The following is a 17,798-nucleotide window of genomic DNA, read 5'->3' on the forward strand; positions in this document are numbered from 1 at the left end:
ATATCCACTGACTGGAGAACGCAGAGTTGAATCTGCTTTTGTCTGACTCAGGCAGTATTCACAGAACACCTTTGCCAGCATAAGCTGAGGATAACAGCATACAGGGGTCTCTGCTCACCGGAGGCAGTGGGTAGATGTCTCTGCAAAAAGCCATCAGGTATGACCAGAGTTCCTCAGAGCACCAAGCAGAGAATGAATCTTCCTTAGATAACATGATAATGATGATGATGATGATTATTTAACACTGCATCTCTACCAGAATCTTTTGTAAAAATTTATAGTTAGGCTGACTGAATTTGTGTCAACTTAACATGGACTGGAGTTATTTGCGAAGGAGGGAGCAATTGAGAAAACGCCTTTATAAGATCTGGCTGTAGGTATTTCTTAATTAGTGATTGATGTGGAAGGACCAAGCCCATTGCGATTGGTGTTATCCCTGAACTTGTGGTGCTGGATTCTGCAAGAAAGCAGGCTTGAGCAAGCCACAAGGAGCAAGTCAGTAAGCAGCACCCCTCCATGGTCTCTGCATCAGCTCCTGCCTCCGGGTTTCTGCCTTGTTTTGAGTTCCTATTCTGACTTTCTTCTAAGATGAACAGTGATGTGGAAGTGTAAACCAAATAAGCCCTTTCCTCCCCAAGTTCCTATAGTCATGGTGTTCCATCACAGCAGAAGTAACCCTAAGACAATGGTAACGGTACTGCCTCATTTGTCTGCTTTCTCTAGAATGGTGTTCAGCTGATGAACTGAAGAAATCTTTCTTAATAAGAACCTTAATCTCTCTTGTCCTCTCACGTTTACATTATTTACTTCAGTAGTTCTCAGCTTAGACTAACCTTTCTCTGACCCACCATCCCTCCCCCCAGGGGACAGAGAGACGCCGTTAGCCCTATCCATGGTAGAGACAGCAGTGCAGATAAACACTGTGTGATTCCCAGGAAAGCCCCAGAACACAGGGTTGAGGTTTCAGCTCAATCAATAGAGACACAGTGGGAACCTGCTTTAGTCAGGCGCCTTTCCCAAGTCCATACTGAAGTCCTGGGCCGATTCACCAAGTGATTCACCAAGTCGCCCTCACGTCATTGTCCCCTTCCTGTCAGCTGCTCCCCGGGTTGTCTCCACTTCCTGTTTTCTTGAATGAAAGGTTTATGCCTGCTATCTTCCTGTTCCCCTACCTCACTCCTATAGAAGCTCAATAATTGGCTTTCATCTTCCTCATCTATGGAGAGATGCCCAAGGCCATGTGCATTATAGAGAAAATGGTCTGTCATTTGGGATGGATGTTTGTTAAATACACAGCAAGAAAAAGTAGTATGTATGTGTGTGTGTGTGTGTGTGTATATACATACACATATACACATATACACACATATATGTGTGTGTGTGTATGTGTGTGTGTGTGTATATATATATATATATATATATATATATGTAACTTCATATGAAGTGCTTCATAAAACACTCAGGGGTGAATGAAGGACAGGATTCCTCTGTGTTAGTCTACATCAACTGGTGGCTAGCCCTCTGTGCTCATTGTCTTAGAAGTTCAAAATCAAGGTGCTTCTGGAGCACCTCCTGAGGAGCACCTCCTGAGGCATCTGTCCTGGCTAGATGGCAGCCACTTCCTGAGTCCTCACACGGTTGTCCCTCTATGTACATCTGATCTCAATCTATTCTTACAGGACTGTCCATCCCATAGGTTAAGGCTCAATCTAGTAACCTCACTAAATGGCCTGTTTAAAGATTTCCAAAGATATGAAATCACATCCTGAGTGTCTAAGGTTAGACTTCCTCACAAGACTCGGCCCTCAGCATGCCCACCTTGGGTCCTGAACAGGCAAAAGGAAGGAGTGTGTTCCCAGAGCTACCGTGGGCCCCCGTGGGCTAACAGCTGCCATCGGGGAATGCTGGGCCTGCTCCAGATGGTGAGAACCAACCTCCATCATCAAAGCAGGCTAAAGCAATAGAACCCAGAGCCAGGCGAGCAGCAGGGCCAGCCTCGGTAAGGTTGGGTATGTGGACAGTGAGGATCTAGCTGCTCTCGAAGTTAACTGCTACCAGTGCCTTGCATGTCAAAGAATGGAGATCTGAGGTGGGCCACATCTCTGAACCACGATGCTTTCTCCCGAAGACGCCTGAGATGCTAGTCCAATGGGTTCCACAGGTTAATGTCATGCTTTGACCCCAACAGTAGATTCAGATAAAATATTTCCTTCAGGTGAGGTTTAACTCCCACAAAGGTGTGAGTCCTTCCTTCAGGATGGGCCCAGGCTCCTGACTGAGTGACAATGCCATTCCGTGGTTCTAACCCTGTACGGACGCCTCTGCTCTCTTATAGGAGCCCGAGCGTCAGTACATGCACATAGGTACCATGGTGGAGTTTGCGTATGCCCTGGTGGGGAAGCTGGACGCCATTAATAAGCACTCCTTCAATGACTTCAAACTGCGAGTGGGTACGTAGTGTGCAGTGATCGGAGCAACCGGCGATGTCTGGGATGAGGAGCAATGCCTCCGGAAGTGTCTTAGTTAGGGTTTTACTGCTGTGAACAGACACCATGACCAAGGCAACTTCTCTAAAGGAAACCATTTATTGGGTCTGGCTTACAGGTTCAGAGGTTCCGTTCGTGATCATCAAGGCAGGAAGCGTGGCAGCATTCAGACAGGCGTTGTAGCTAGAGGAGCTGAGAGTTTTACATCTTCACCCAAAAGAAGCCAGGAGCAGACTACTGCCTTCCAGAGCCCACCCCACAGTGACACACCTACTCCACAAGGCCACACCTCCTAATAGTGCCACTCCCTGGGCCAAGCATATTCAAACCACCCCAAGAATCAACAGGGACCCTGGTGCTTGTGAACCTGAGCAGGCACTAGTGCAGTGGGCCTGGCTGCATAGAGAAGGGTGTAGACAAACTGTGAGCCCCAGAATCACTTTTGTGCAATTTGGAAAGAGACGCTCCCTTTGGCTGAACTCTAGGAACGTGGTTCTGTCAGGTGGAGTTGGTGCTGAATCTTAGTCTCCAGAGCCTCCCTTCAGCCACAGGTCTACCTGGCACAGAATTGTTCACTCGCTGTGCCTTATGGGTTGGAAGGTGACATTGCTTTGCTGTTACCAATGACCTGCCATCAACTAGCCTTTCAACCTGTGCCAGAGATAAGAGATGCCTTTGGAGAGAGAGAGAGAGAGAGAGAGAGAGAGAGAGAGAGCATCTCAGTGTGGGGGTGGTGGCATATGGGCATGTAATCCTAGCACTGGTGAGGGTTAGAAGCAGAAGATTCGCAACCATCCTCAGCTACGTAACAATTCAAGAACAGCCGAGGCTACATGAGACTCTGTCTCAGAAACTAAACAGGAATATCTAGTCCTGCATTCACAGGGTCACAGCCTTGAAGAACACAAAATGTGTGTCCCAGGTAGTTTTTCCAATTTACTTCCATCTCGGGGAGAGTTTTAGTTGTTTTTTTTTTTTCAAAAAGAAAAAATCATAAGTTCTAATTTACTGAGGAAAAAGAAACTTCTCGATTTCTGAGAAGTTTTTTTAACAAGCTTTAAGTTGATATTTAGCATGTTTCATGATGACTTGCCTTTTCCAAAGTCTTACTTTTAAAAATTCAGCGTTTGAAGCCACCGACTTAGCACACAGCTGGCCCGTAATATATGCACGATGTCTGCAGGAATTTGTGATTTGTAAGAACTTCTTTGACAATTTTTTTTGTTTTCTTGGCAACACATTTCGCTTTTTCAGTTAGTCCACAGACAAGAAGTTCCTGTGTCAAGCTCCATCTGTGTGGTTTATAACTTTTTTTGCATACAGATTTCTACTTTGGAGGGGGGGGTAGAAATATCTAGATATTTGAAGTGATTTTCTTCCTTCTCTATATATGTAACGTGAATTCTAAAAAGTCTCCTGACGACAAATGAGATGCTCTTCTTCACACGCACTGGTGATTGTGAGCATCCAAGCACCTTGTGCTTCGTACTCTGTCACTTCTGTGTGGGTAAGCCTCTATCTAGACTCTGCAAACACAGAAGTCAGGGAGCCAAGGGGACCAGGGCTCTGCCCTGACAGCCATCCATCCACATCACAGATGTGGATCCCAGACCAGAACTCTCCTTATATAGTTTCTTGACAGCCTGGGAAATGGGGTCCTCAGACTCTGACGCTACTGTTCTGTTGCTACAATGGAATCCCTGGATATTTTCATTTAAAAAAAAAAAAACTCAGGTTGGTGCAGCCCATAGTTTTTGAGGCTGATGGTACAAGATCAGGTGCTAATGGTCCCTTTGACCTATAGTGCGGGCCTCATGCTTACATCACAGCATGGGGGCAATGACGTTATGATAGTTGTATATGTGAGAGGGGTCACATGGCAAATTGGGAGGCCAGAGAGACTTACTCTCTGCAACAGTCTGCATCTGTGGGAGCTGAGGTCACAGTGACGTAATCACCTCCTAATAACCTAATCATCCCTCCAAAGACCCCATCACCTTAACATCACCGCCTGAACACTGAGCTTTCTGTGTGACCCAGTACCGTTTCCAAACATTCTATTTCCATACATTGCATGGTTTCCAAACATACATGAAGCTTGGGCAACAATGAGCAGCAGCCTGCTGCAGAGCTGGTGAACTCCACAGATCATAACTTCAGGGTCACAGGGGGGAAAAAGGCAAGGCCGACAAAATGCAGTGAGCAAAATGACCAGAAAGGGGGGCTCAGAAAATGCACAGGAGCAGAACCTGAGCTCTGCAGAAAGAGCATTAGACTGCAGAGGTGCAGGCTGCACTACAGCGGGTAAGTCAGGCGGGACCTCTGTGCTTTCTAAAGTTGCTCGCTGGAGTGGAGAGGCAAAGCCACACTGGCCTCCGCTTTGTACTCAAGCATCTCTGCTGGAAGAGCAAAGACCCTGCGCTGTTGTCTCTTCCAACCACACAGGCCTTCCCTCTCTCTCCCACCGATAATCTTAGGAAGCCCGCAGTGAACCAGTGTGGACCCGGGAGATGAGTGAGGATGTGGTTTGAGACCAGTTGCTGCTGATTAGTCTCGGGGAGAATAATAAATACAGTCTCTCAGTGGGTGTTTGCTGAGTGCCTGCTTTCTTCCGATGAGTCAGTGACTTAAATCTCTCCAGTCAGCCTCCACATCAGTCCTGCAGTCTGCTAACCTGATGTTTTGTTTGCCTTTGAGTCCCCGTTGCCCAAGCCTTCAGGCACCCCTAAGACGTGCTCCTTGTCTGACCCCAGCACAGCACACTATCGAGTGGCAGTTCACACTGGGAACATGGACTAAAATTAGCGCAAAAAGCAATGGATCCATCACAAGCAAGGTTCACTCCAGATGCAATCTCCTCTGCATGCCAGGCCATAGAATCAGAGGCATAAGCCATGCACACTCACCGTGCACCAAGTAGAGATAAGCCGTTGCCAGCCATAACCAGTTCAAGCCCCACCCATCCCCAAGAGATGCTGTGTAAGCAGAAATCTATAAACATCCAGAAGAAATGCTGGCAGATGAGGGGATAGAATCCCAGGCCAGCATCTTGACCAGACCCCTGGATGCTCTGACCCTTGGGGCAAAGCCGGATGTCTACAGCAGAAGTTAAATTTCGTTGAGTACACCACAAAAGCAGAGAGGAATGTATTCATCACCTCTCGTACCTGCAGGAATTTATGGACTAGCATTGGGATTTTGTTTCTGAGCCTAGCTTCACACTATAAAAAAAAAAAAATCCCTAAAATCCATCAGTAGGCAGGTCTGCAGTCAGAATCTACATCTCTCGGGAATACCCTTGTTAATACTGCTGTGGTAATGCTTCAAGGTGAAAGGGTAGATTAGGAGAAAATGTAAAAGAGTAACCAGGGAATCGCAGTAGCTATTCCAATGGACTTCCTCTACTTCACCCCAAAAACACTTAAAGGTCTGTGTGCATGAACTGAGTTCTCCAGGAAATAAATCAACATAGTCTTTGAAGTGGGCTGAGACAATCCCAGGTCTCCTGTCAGTTAGAGACCTTAATCTGACTCTTGATCCATTAGCTTCTGATAGTAGGTGATGTCTCTACGCCCCACCCCTAGGCAAGACCTGCTCTAACCCCAATCAGGGGTTAATAATCAGGCTTCACAATGTCAGCTGATTAAAAAGGGACCTCAGCAGAATTACCGTCGCCTTTAAGAACAGTGATGGATAGAGGAAAGTGCCGTATTTATCTGGGGAGGGAATGCATAAAGTCTGCGTACTCCAAGACTCCCACAAATCCTTTGTGACTCAGCCAGAACTGGGCCAGCCAGGCCAGAAAGAGTGTGCTGTATTTCTCTACAACATTTGTGTTTGGTCTTCATAGAGACTCAGGGGTTAGGGGAGAGGCTTCCATCCTAGCAGGATGGCAACCCTCATTCTGAGGAACAACCAACCAGAGGACCCAGACCCAATGGAACCAGAACCCAAGAAGCCTGGAGGTTGGTCAAGTGTGTGTCTTCCTCACACTGGGCAACCTCAACCAGCCCAACTCTCCTACCATCTCAAGGCTCGCAGATCCCCTGCTTCTAAATTCCAATGTATTGTATGTATAACACACCAGTCATTTTTTTTAAATCCCCAAATTTGAGTTCTGCCAGGCTCTTTTAATCACACACTTTAGTTGTTTTGTTTTTAGTGCAGACCTGAGTAGAAGCTCTCTCTAGAAGTTCAAGGGAATCCACTGGAAAACAGGGTAGCAAAATGCATCACCATCCCGAACACATTCAGAAGCAGCAAGACCATGCAGATAAAACCCACATGCACAGGTAGAGGTGAGAGATGTGCTGTTGAGGGCCCAGAAGCCACCCCTGGCTTGCACCCCAGCTTCTGCCTCTATGATGGCACCTGCCTCTGTTTCCTTACCCACAAAACGGTAATAATGGTGGCCTGACCCACCTCCTGGGGTTGTCAGGACTGTTGAGGGAGGCATGAAGGGCAGGTAGCTCATAGAAGTCAGAGACACTGCACTAGCGTGACTGTGGTGGCTACTGTGCTTGTCATGTGGGCAACAGGGAGGTAAGGTACACTGAGTTCATCCAGTGAGGGTAAAGAATTAAAACATGATTGTTTGGAAATGAGCATTAACTATATTCGGTATGATAGCTCACACCTCTAATATCGGCACTTAAGAGGAAGATTTGAAATCCAAAGTCAGTCTGAGCTGCAACACAGAGAAAACAGACAAGATGAGACTCATGTAACTGTGAACTCTGGAAGAGTCTCATGATGATTTTTCACCTGAAATTCCTTATCGACTTCAAGAAAACAATTTGTGTTTCAAAGCACACAGGTCTTACAGCACAGAAGGGTCAACAGCATTGCAAACATGGGCCAAGCTCTAAAAGCAACACTGACAGGCATGGGCACTGTAGCGTTTTGAGACGATAAAGTTGGAGTTGCTCTGGACACTGAAGTCTTGCAGTTCATGGATTTGGTTGAGATTTGTTTAATATTGATGCTTCATGCATGATCTGAATGACTTCTGACTTAAGAGAGATACTGCAATTCAAATCTTGCTAACCAGGTTCTGATATATTGCAGGTATCAACCATGGTCCTGTAATAGCCGGCGTCATAGGGGCTCAGAAGCCACAATATGACATCTGGGGCAACACTGTCAATGTTGCCAGCAGGATGGACAGCACTGGGGTCTTGGACAAAATACAGGTAACGCAGATATTTCTCCGCCATGCTTGGGTCTCTCAGAAACTGTCATTGATTATAATAGTGATGATGGTGATAATAAATAATAATACATTACAACAAAAATTTAAATAGGAAAACAGAGTTTATTTAAACCCTTCTATAGGGAAAATCTTAGTTTTTGCATTAACTATTAGAAATGACACCAACCAGACTCTAATGATGAGAAGGCGTGGGTCTTCGAAAAACAAATCCTCTGACCAGAGATGACTGCAAGGCAGGATACTGACCGCTAGCCCTGAATGCCCCAGAGGGAAGGTGCCCCCCATGCCAGCAGCCCAGGCGATGCCTTATGAACTATCCCCTTTTCTGCCCCCATCACATATAGACTCTGCAAGGGAGATCTGCAGCTCAAAGCTCAGGAAGTAGCCCTGACTTCCTGGGAGGGAAAGTATAGAAAGGATGAATGCTGGGAAGTGGGAGAACTGAAGTAAGACTGACAGAAAGAACAGAATAAAATCGTCCTGGAGATATCTCAAGAGCTCTAAATGACCCCAAATCTCTACAGCCCACCCAAGGGAAAGAAAGACAATATCCGACAAATTAAAGCAACAACTGAAAAAGTAAAATCATTTCATGTTAATATTCCCACTGATCATTTAATCAATTTCAGCCATGGCTGAAACAGTAACTCTAATTAAAAATGCACTAATCACATCCTGCGGGGGGACGGGGAGAGTAGAGATCGCTATAAAGATCATGAGAAAAACTTTGTTATAGGAAGTATGATGGAATTCTTCCAGTTCTATAGTTGAACAGTGGTCAACTAGTCAAGACAGAGAGCACAAAAGATGGGAAGGAGGCTACCCAGAAGGCATCTGTGACCCCTAGGGTTGGTACTTTAGCTCATTCAATTCCTGGTTCCACTCCCGTGCTGAGCTATGTGTCTAGAGCAGGGAACACATCAGTCACCCAGTGTCCTCACGCTGTGGAGCAGTGCTGCATCAAAGACACGGAATGCACTGTGGTCATCACAGCTGTGTGATCAAAGAATGACCGCATCATAAAACAGGACGGACATGTTTTGTACCATGACGGAAAGCAAGCTGACAGACAAGAAAGGGAAGCTGATTAATGGTTGCTTTTGAACACTGTGGGGATCTTCCCCCTCGAATCTCTATCTAGGCACTAGTCAATGACTTCCTCTCTACCAGCCCTGGCTGTTAGACAAATGTCACATCTGTTGCATAGTCAAGGTATCTTAGATAGGCCCACTGAAGGGGGTACCCCAACAGCAACAGCCAGTGATCCTATTCATCAGGAATTATAATCTCTAGTTGTTGCCTGACTCTCTGATGGCAATTAGGGTTTCCTTTTCAGACACTGGGGGATGACAATAGATAGACATAAGTAGGAACTTAGAGACAGGGAGCTTAACTCTGAGTGTGTGTGTGTGTGTGTGGTGTGTGTGTGTGTGTGTGTGTGTGTGTTCATGTATTTGGTCATACGCCAGAAATGTCCTTGGTCCTATCTTGGCTAAAAACCAGATACACTGAAGTGTTTAGGGATTCTGATCATTCAGGAATCTGGTTCCTAAATGATTTTAAGGTTACCTCTTCAATGGAGAGTTGGGATATTACAGCACCTTTGTTCTGTAGAAGTTTTGAACCTGTGCTTTCTCTTTCCTAAACAACACTAGAAATAGAAATATCACTGAAATTATGGTATACAAAGGTCAAGGACTTGTTCTAAGTTCCATCTCTAGCCTTGTGTTGAGGCCTGGCCTCCGAAGCTACCCAAAAGGAGGTGGGAGGGATTACCAGTCCCTGACGAAGCCATAGGCTTTTCCTTTCCAGAAGGCTCTTTGAGCGGATGCTTGTAACCACTTGCAGAGAGCATGGTGATGCTGGTCTGCCTGCTTTCTTCTGTACCTTTTAGTTTTTCTTTTCTTTATCCCCCTTTCGAATACTGGTCTTTGACAAATATGCTCAATGCCCACAGGACAGAGACAATGAAGAAAGGTGTTATGAAGTCACTAAGGAGAAAGATGAAAGCTAGGTGTGGGGTTGGCTGGAGAGTAGCCCACAGAGGGGGAAGACAGCCTCTTGTAGTTTTTGGAAGAAAATGAATGACATGGGACGGCATAGAAGGGAATGTGGGAGGCTGCTGGCCATCCGGATAGTTGAAATAAGAAATACCATACAGCAAAAGGGAATAGAGTCTGCCACTTAATTCATTTTTATTTTTAATTATGTACATGAGTATATGTGTTACCAGTCACTGTGCAACATGTCAGTGTCCTGTGTGACTCTTCAGGACTTCTGCACTAACACTCGATGTGATCCAGTGCATCTCAGACAGGTGAAGCATCTCAGACAGGTGGAGCATCTCAGACAGATGAAGCATCTCAGGTGTAGTGCCTCAAAAAGGTGAAGCACCTCAGGTGGAGCATCTCAAAGAGGTGAAGCAGCTCAGGTGGAGCAGCTCAGAGAGGGGAAGCATCTCAGGTGTAGCACCTCAGAGAGGTGAAGCAGCTCAGGTAGAGCATCTCAAAGAGGTGAAGCAGCTCAGGTGGAGCAGCTCAGAGAGGGGAAGCATCTCAGGTGGAGCACCTCAGACAGGTAAAGCATCTCAGGTAGATCATCTCAAAGAGGTGAAACAGCTCAGGTTGAGCATCTCAGACAGGTGAAACATCTCAGACAGGTGGAGTATCTCAGACAGGTTGAGCATCTCAGACAGGTGAAGCATCTCAGATAGATGGAGCATCTCAGACAGGTGGAGCATCTCAGACAGGTGGAGCATCTCCACAGACTGACTGAGGAGGAACTAGGGCAGGTCTCTGTGGAGGCTGAGATGATTTGCAGGCTGCTGCTTGTGCTGACTCAGAAACTGGTGTGAGCACCAGGCAGGCTTCCTCCTAGGATGCTGCCTGCTCTCAATCCAAATGTGATGGAAATGTGATCTTCTTATGACTGAAAATTTCATAAATCATGCTCTTCCAGCTTCATATTCCCTTGTTTTTTTAAAACCCAGAGTCCACTCGTGCCCTTAGTGCGTGCATGAATGTAAGGCCGTCTACTAGTACACAGACAGCCTCTCGGGAGCCATACACCTGAAGGAAACTGACTTTCCTTCCGCTAGCAGCTGTCAGTTGCCAACAACGTTTCAGCTAGGGACAAACACGCTAGCTCTGTCTTCCGTTCTGAATGCTGTGTGGCTTGCCCTATGCAGATACTGTACATGCAGACACAGCAGTCACACTCTTATATGAAGCTGCCCTCTTGTGTCCAGAGAACACTGTTTCACTCTACTTAGCCACAGTCCCTGGTCAGCACAGCCTCTTCATCCACTCTTCTGTGATGATCCCTGAGCCTTGTGGGCAAAAGGCGTGATGCAGAGATACCACGCAGAGCTGAGATCTTCACCATCTCTTATTCTCTGCATGCAGGCCAGTTTCCGGTCTCTGTTAATTGTCATTGAGTGAAAAACAAAGCTTTTCTGACTAACCTTGAGAGATCCACTAAGTTTTAGGTAGTCTCGAAAGAGCTTGGGGGGGGGGGCAATTTACACCACACCCATGCAGCAGAGGCTGTCCCCTAGAGCTATGACCTTTCTAGCCACAGGTATTTGACCCAGTTTAGGGGCACCACGTGTGTTTTCCGTCTTGTGGCTTGTGTGCTAGTAGGCATGCCTTCCCAGACTTGTCATTGTCAACTGCAGGTCCCTCAGTAAACGAGATTGTTGGTTGGGTCTCTCCTCTAGTATTATGCCTAGAATCCTCCACTACAATGAAAGCTAGCCAATAGGGATGAGGCTTCGAGGTCTCTACCAAGTCCCCCATGCCCTGTGACTCAGTATATGGTGCCTTCAGTAACAAGGTGTTACCATCAGGTTCTGGAAGGTAGCCAAGAGCGGTGGCAGTAGCCTGTAATGTTTTTCTACAGGACCCTCCTGGCCACCAACTCTAAAAGAGGTGGCCATACCTGCCGTCAGGCTTCCACTTGACAGCCTATGGTGCTGAGAGAGGCACTGCCAACGCCCCTGCCCCACCCCCCAAATTATAGGGTAACTCATTTCAACTCCAAAGTATGAGTGCACTTTAGGAAGTTTCTACAGTAGCATCTCCATAAGGTTTTCCAAGGTATTTAATGTTAGTTATCTCTCCCCCATAAGCCAGAGGTGCCTTCATCTTGAACATTACTTGGTATTTTTTGGCTCTTTTCAGTTTGTTTGTTTGTTTGTTTTTTAATTTTCATACCAGCAGTAAACTAAGCATTATTGACTCTAATATTCTCTGGTACATTTCTTTTTCTATTAATTTCTCAGAAATAGAATTCTTTTCTATTTTTTATTGGATATTTTCTTTGTTTACATTTCAAATATTATCTCCTTTCCCAGTTTCTCCTCTGGAAACCCCCTATCCCATCCTCTGCCCCCCACAGCTTTTTTGAGGGTGCTTCCCCCACCCACACATTCCCACCTCCCCACCCTGGCATTTCCCTACACTGGCACATCAAGTCTTCCCAGGACCAAGGGTCTCTCCTCCCATTGACGTCCAACAAAGCCATCCTCTGCTACATATGTGGCTGGAGCCACGGGTCCCTCTTTGGTTGGTGCTTTAGTCCCTGGGAGCTCTAGGGGGCTGGGGGGCTGGTTGGTTGATAATGTTGTTCTTCCTATGGGTTACAAACCCCTTCAGCTCCTTCAGTCCTTTCTCTAATCCCTCCATTGGGGATGCCGTGCTCAGTCCAATGGTTGGCTGCTAGCTCCTGCCTCTTATTTATCAGGCTCTGGCAGAGCCTCCCAGATGACAGCTATATCAGGCTCCTGTCAGCAAGCACTTCTTGGCATCCACAATAGTGTCTGGGTTTGGTGTCTGTATATGGGGTGTATTCCCAGGTGGGGCAGTCTCTGGATGGCCTTTCCTTCAGTCTCTGCTCTACACTGTGTCTCCATATTTCCTCCTTTGAGTATTTTGTTCCCCTTTCTAAGAAGCACTGAAGCATCCACACTTTGGTCTTGCTTCGTCTTGAACTTCATGTGGTCTGTGAATTGTATCTTGGCTATTCTGAGCTTTTGGGCTAATATCCACTTATCAGTGAGTACATACCATATGTGTCCTTTTGTGACTGGGTTACCTCACTCAGGATGATATTTTTTAATTCTATGCATTTGCCTAAGAATTTCAGGAATTCGTTGTTTTTAATAGCTGAGCAGCACCCCATTGTGTAAATGTGCCACGTTTTCTGTATGGGAATGGAATTCCTGAAGCAGAAACAGGAAGAGTTTTTGACCCTGTTTGAAGCAGGTTGCACTGACTTGGGAAGTGACCCCTTTGTGTTTCTGTGGCCTGCAGGTGACGGAGGAGACAAGCCTCATCCTGCAGACGCTCGGCTACACGTGTACGTGTCGAGGCATCATCAATGTGAAGGGGAAAGGGGACCTGAAGACGTACTTTGTAAACACCGAGATGTCAAGGTCCCTTTCTCAGAGCAACTTGGCACCCTGAGCAGCTGTCCCTTCCTGACAAGTGGAGTGCACTTGCAGGAAGGTACCACGCACTTTGTGACTGCAGCCCTTGCCCTTCGTCTCAGTGTACATGCTCTGTCCCATCCTCTGGAGCCCCTGCAGACTAGTTCCTGTGACCTGGTGGCATACTGTTTGGTGTCTGTGTGCGCCCAGATTGTCCTGCCACTTGCACTGTGCTTGCTCCTAAGAAGGAGGAGAAGGAACCGTGTCCTGGAAGGAGAGCATTGACAGAAGCGATGGAGGAAGAGGTGAAGCGAACACACATTCTTAAGGCAATAAAACTGGGGGGGTGTATATTATCTTCTGGTGCATGTTCTTCTCTGGAAAATACGGTAGCTCGTAACTGCATCCCTAGTCCGATATTCAAACACACAGTATTTGTGAATAAGCCGATCCCGTCACCCAACATGGAGTCTGTGCTCACCCATCCGTGTGTCTCATCGCCGGTGGTCGCCCGTGGGTCTCAGCTGAGACTTGGGGCTTTTGTCACCTTGCTGTGTTGTCTTGTGGCAGCGGCACATTGCCACCCATCACCAGAATTAGTCCTCGCAGCCTAGGACCAGTTTTGTACCAGACTCGTCTGATGTTTTGACGCCATTTGTCTTTTGTAAGGTTAATTCATTAAAAGTTTTATGTACTTTGATGTATAGTGCCTGAATCTTTTCTTTTCCTTTTTTTCCTTTTTTTTTTCTTCTGTGATTTAGTCCAGAAGAAAAATATGTTTTCCATCTCCCTTTTCAGAGACAGCCTAGAAGTTGGGACTGAGATAGACTCTTGGATAATGGAGAGAGTGTCAAAGTCTCCAATGCAGTAAATTATGGCGTGGTTTTATGAGAGGAGAGAGCCTGTGCTCGGCGTGTCTGATGGTCTGGTTTTAATTTTGCTATCTTTCGAGAACCACTTAAACATAGAAAGCCAGCTGGAGCCTCAGAGCCCTTTCTGCCTACTGAGAACTCTTGTAGGGCATTACCTTGCCAGAGCTTTGCAGATGCAACCAACATAAGGACCTGGAACCAACCACGTAACTGAGCTGCCGCTGTAGCCTGGACAGTCACGCTTTCGGGCTGCCTGTGGTGTCTGAGGAGGCTTAAGGTGATGCAGACCCAGTGTCTGTGCTAAAATACAACTCTAAAGTTGCTTAAGTTTGGCTTTTTTTTTTCTGTTTTCTAACATAAAGAAATTATACTTTGCCAAATGATAAAAAAAAAAACAGAGTAGTCATGCATTTTAAAAAAAGTTTAAAAGAAAACAAAAAATGTAAATAACAGGCTGGTTTCCTTTTTTAGTTGAGGGAAGGCTTCGTAGGAGGCAGAGAATCCAGATAGACTACTAGGAAACCGTAGTAGTGGACACCCAGACGTGACGCGCAAGCTTCCGTGACTCCTGGCTCTGATTTTTACTAGCTACCTGCCTTGGAGCGCACCTCTCAATTCCTCTTAGGAGTATTTTCTTCCATGCAAGCTCAGGGGATCCCGTTGTGATTAAATGAGATGATGACTCGGAGCTTGGCAGTAGGCGCTGTGCTCCCGCCAACGTGCTCCCTCCAGCGTGCTCCCGCCAGTGTGCTCCCGCCAGCCTGCCTGGCATGCACACCACTGTCACTTCGAGACTCAGAACTATCCTTTGTGAATACTATGCGGTGTGAATACAGCATGGCCTTGTCAATTTTCTGCCTCAATCAGGTGCTTTTGGATCCTGTAGTAACGTTTAATCTCCGAGTGGCACCTGACGGGAGAGAGGTGGTGGTACACCATTCCTCTTCCCACTGACGACTGATTCTAGGCTGGCATGCTGGAGGTTCCAATAGATTCAGCCATCGGCAGAAGTGTCCGTTGCGGTTTCCTCCTTGGCAGTTCATCCTGTAGGTGCTCCTGGGCCACCGTGCCCCAGTAAATACCCACCTGAGCCATTCATCAAGTTTTCTCAACACTCCCCCACAGCAAGACCCTGACTGGGCCTTGTGGACGAAAGAACTTGGAAGGATAGAAGCCAGAGCTAAATCAGCTGTCTGAAGCGTCGGTAAAATGTGACAGCAGCTAAGGTCCTTATCTGCGTGTGCATTCCACAGCTCTGGCCTCACACCAGCCTCTCCGGGTGGGATCTCAGCCAAGATAACCCAGACCTGAGCCCCCAAGGAAGAAAGCTGGCCTAGACCACATTTACAAATTCCCAAAGGGACTTTCTCTCGTGTGTTGTTTTAAAAGTCCCCAAGTGATTCAGATCACCTTCCCAATTTGAGACTCCCTCCTCTTTAATTTATAAATGAGGAGACAGGCACGGAGACACCCAGGCTGCTGTCCCTAGTCTATTGGCTGCTCTGTGGCCAAGGCACTGCTTGGGTAAGGAAACTGCCTGTTTCATCAAACCGCAAGCAGCCACTCCCGATCCGAGTCCCTTGACCTTGATAAAAATATCCTCAGAAACATGTAAGTCAGAGGAATCGTGGAGAAGTTCCTTCAAGAGCACCCCTCACTTTGAGCATTACAGGACGCCTCTCCTGAAAAACATCGGCCCAGTTCCCTAACTCCTGTGCATTAATGTCGCTGTTTGCGACTGGCTGAAATGCGCTGTCAATCGGTGTTCTGGTGTCCTCTCTGCCTCCTTACGGAGCCTCGGAAGCCAGTGGCCATCAGATCTTCTCCGCCTTCCATGGCTTCTTTATCAGCATCCATATGCAGGAACAACACCAAGCAGCAGCAAGTGTATGATACGTGGATACACAGTCTGTTAGCACAGGGATATACTCTCTGAGCTGGAGACAAGGCTCGGCACCTAACGGTGCACACTGACATTCTATCAGACCTCAGCAGCTGTGCACATATCCACACGCACATGTACGCACATACATGTAGGTTAAAATAAATCTTAAAAAAAAGTCCCCCTTAAGATGTCTCTACCTAGTATTCATTAATTGGAGAGGAGAAGCCAACAGAAATCCGTTTAATTTTCTTTACTATACTCAGTGTGAAACCTTGATTGAGTCTATCCCTTTGTAAAAACAAGTAGCTTCTGGGGGGGGGGGGTCATGCACACCTTCTACCTCAGCTTCTCCCTTAAGAAAGGGAGGCAGGTAAAGATTCTTCAGGCCAGCCTCGGCTATATCATGAGTTCGAGGCTGACCAGAGTTCTATAAGACCTTAGCTCCAATTCCTCCACACCACCACCAAAAAAAAAAAAAAAAAAAAAAGAAGAAGAAGAAGAAAAAGAAAAAGAAAAAAAGAAAGGATAAAGGAAAAGAAATAAAAACAGACAGTAGGTTAAGGGTATAGGATCCACCCTGAAGTAATGAAAATAACTTAGTTTGATATGAATTTATTTCATCTACTAATAGTTTTTAGCTATAAGAATAAATAAATGAGTAATGCTTTAAAACCTTCCATGACCCAGATGTTTTCCATGTTTTTATATTATTACAACGTGCCCAGGAGCACCTCACATATACTATTGTTATTTATTTGGGGGAAAAAGAGCAATAACGCCAAAAAATTCAAAATATAAATATTTAGGAATTACTCATCCTTGAAACGGACAGCAATTCTGAGCCATGTGTCCTTAGAGAAACAGCCTTGTAGATTCAAAACAATAAAACCGGTGGTTGAGCACCAAAATCAATTACATCACCTGCCCATTAAATGCTCGGCTCTGGGAAATTCAATCACAGTAGATGAGAGATGCCTTCTTCCAAAAGATACATTCATTAAAAATATATCTTAGTTCTTGAGTGTGTGCCAGATACTCTTGTGAAATAAATACTTCTAACCTAGGTTAAAATTAGCTACTTCAGCCGGGTGGTAGTGGTGCGAGCCTTTAATCCCAGCACTCTGGGAGGCAGAGGCAGGTGGATTTCTGAGATCGAGGCCAGCCTGGTCTACTGAGTAAGTTCCAGGACAGCCAGGGCTATACAGAGAAACCCTGTCTCGAAAAAGCAAAAAAATAAAATAAAATAAAAATAAATAAAAATAAAAAAATCAGCTGCTTCCAGAAGAGGAAACCGCTGTCCAAAGGGAAGGCCATGTGGACCCCAGTGGCACAGTGTGCAAAGCTGGGTTCAGACCTCAGTGTGAAGAATAACGAGGGTAAGAAGAGCTTCAGTGCTGGGGACTGTGAACCATGCGCACAGCTGTGCTCTGGCAGTATTCTGATTAGCATGAAAACTTGTCAAAGTTTGGAAATTTCCCCTAAAGAAGATAAAACATCGGATCACAGAAAGAAAATGCAGCAGGCCGACTTTTCGCAGAGTCTAGCCTGCGCCCTGCGCCTGCAACGGCTTCTCCCTGGAGGGCTGGCAGGACGGATGGATGGACGGGAGCTTTTATGCTCCATTGTGCAAAATTCAGTTTATCTGTGGCCTCGAGAAAACAACATGTCCTGTCTAGAGTTCAGTCACGTCTAGGGCCATTTTTGTTCCTCTCAGAGAAACAGAAAAGGGTTGTTTGCATCGTGGGCAGGGGTTTCCCTAAGTGACAGAGAAGGACCGGCAGGATGCCCCTGTCCTTGCAAAGGAAAAGATGCCAGCGCACAAAACAAACACAGCTGCTACCAACAGGACGCAAGCTCGTCTTTTAATCAGAGTCTCAGAATGAATCAGTCAGTGTCATTTTAAATAAGTCCAGTG

The 17,798-nt window shown here is 46.3% G+C and overlaps 1 protein-coding gene across 1 annotated transcript in view; it reads left to right on the top strand.

The window, feature by feature from the left end:
- The window catches only part of Adcy2 (adenylate cyclase 2), a 381,296-nt gene extending 367,470 nt beyond the window's left edge, over positions 1 to 13,826 (top strand). Inside the window, exons 23-25 of the mRNA XM_052159930.1 lie at positions 2,336 to 2,450; positions 7,554 to 7,678; positions 13,011 to 13,826. Of these exons, the coding sequence (XP_052015890.1) occupies positions 2,336 to 2,450; positions 7,554 to 7,678; positions 13,011 to 13,163 (393 nt within the window). The 3' untranslated portion in view covers positions 13,164 to 13,826. The remainder of the gene's footprint in view (positions 1 to 2,335; positions 2,451 to 7,553; positions 7,679 to 13,010) is intronic.
- Positions 13,827 to 17,798: the final 3,972 nt, after the last annotated feature.

This window comes from Apodemus sylvaticus, chromosome 16 (assembly GCF_947179515.1).
Source record: "Apodemus sylvaticus chromosome 16, mApoSyl1.1, whole genome shotgun sequence".
NCBI lineage: Eukaryota > Metazoa > Chordata > Mammalia > Rodentia > Muridae > Apodemus > Apodemus sylvaticus.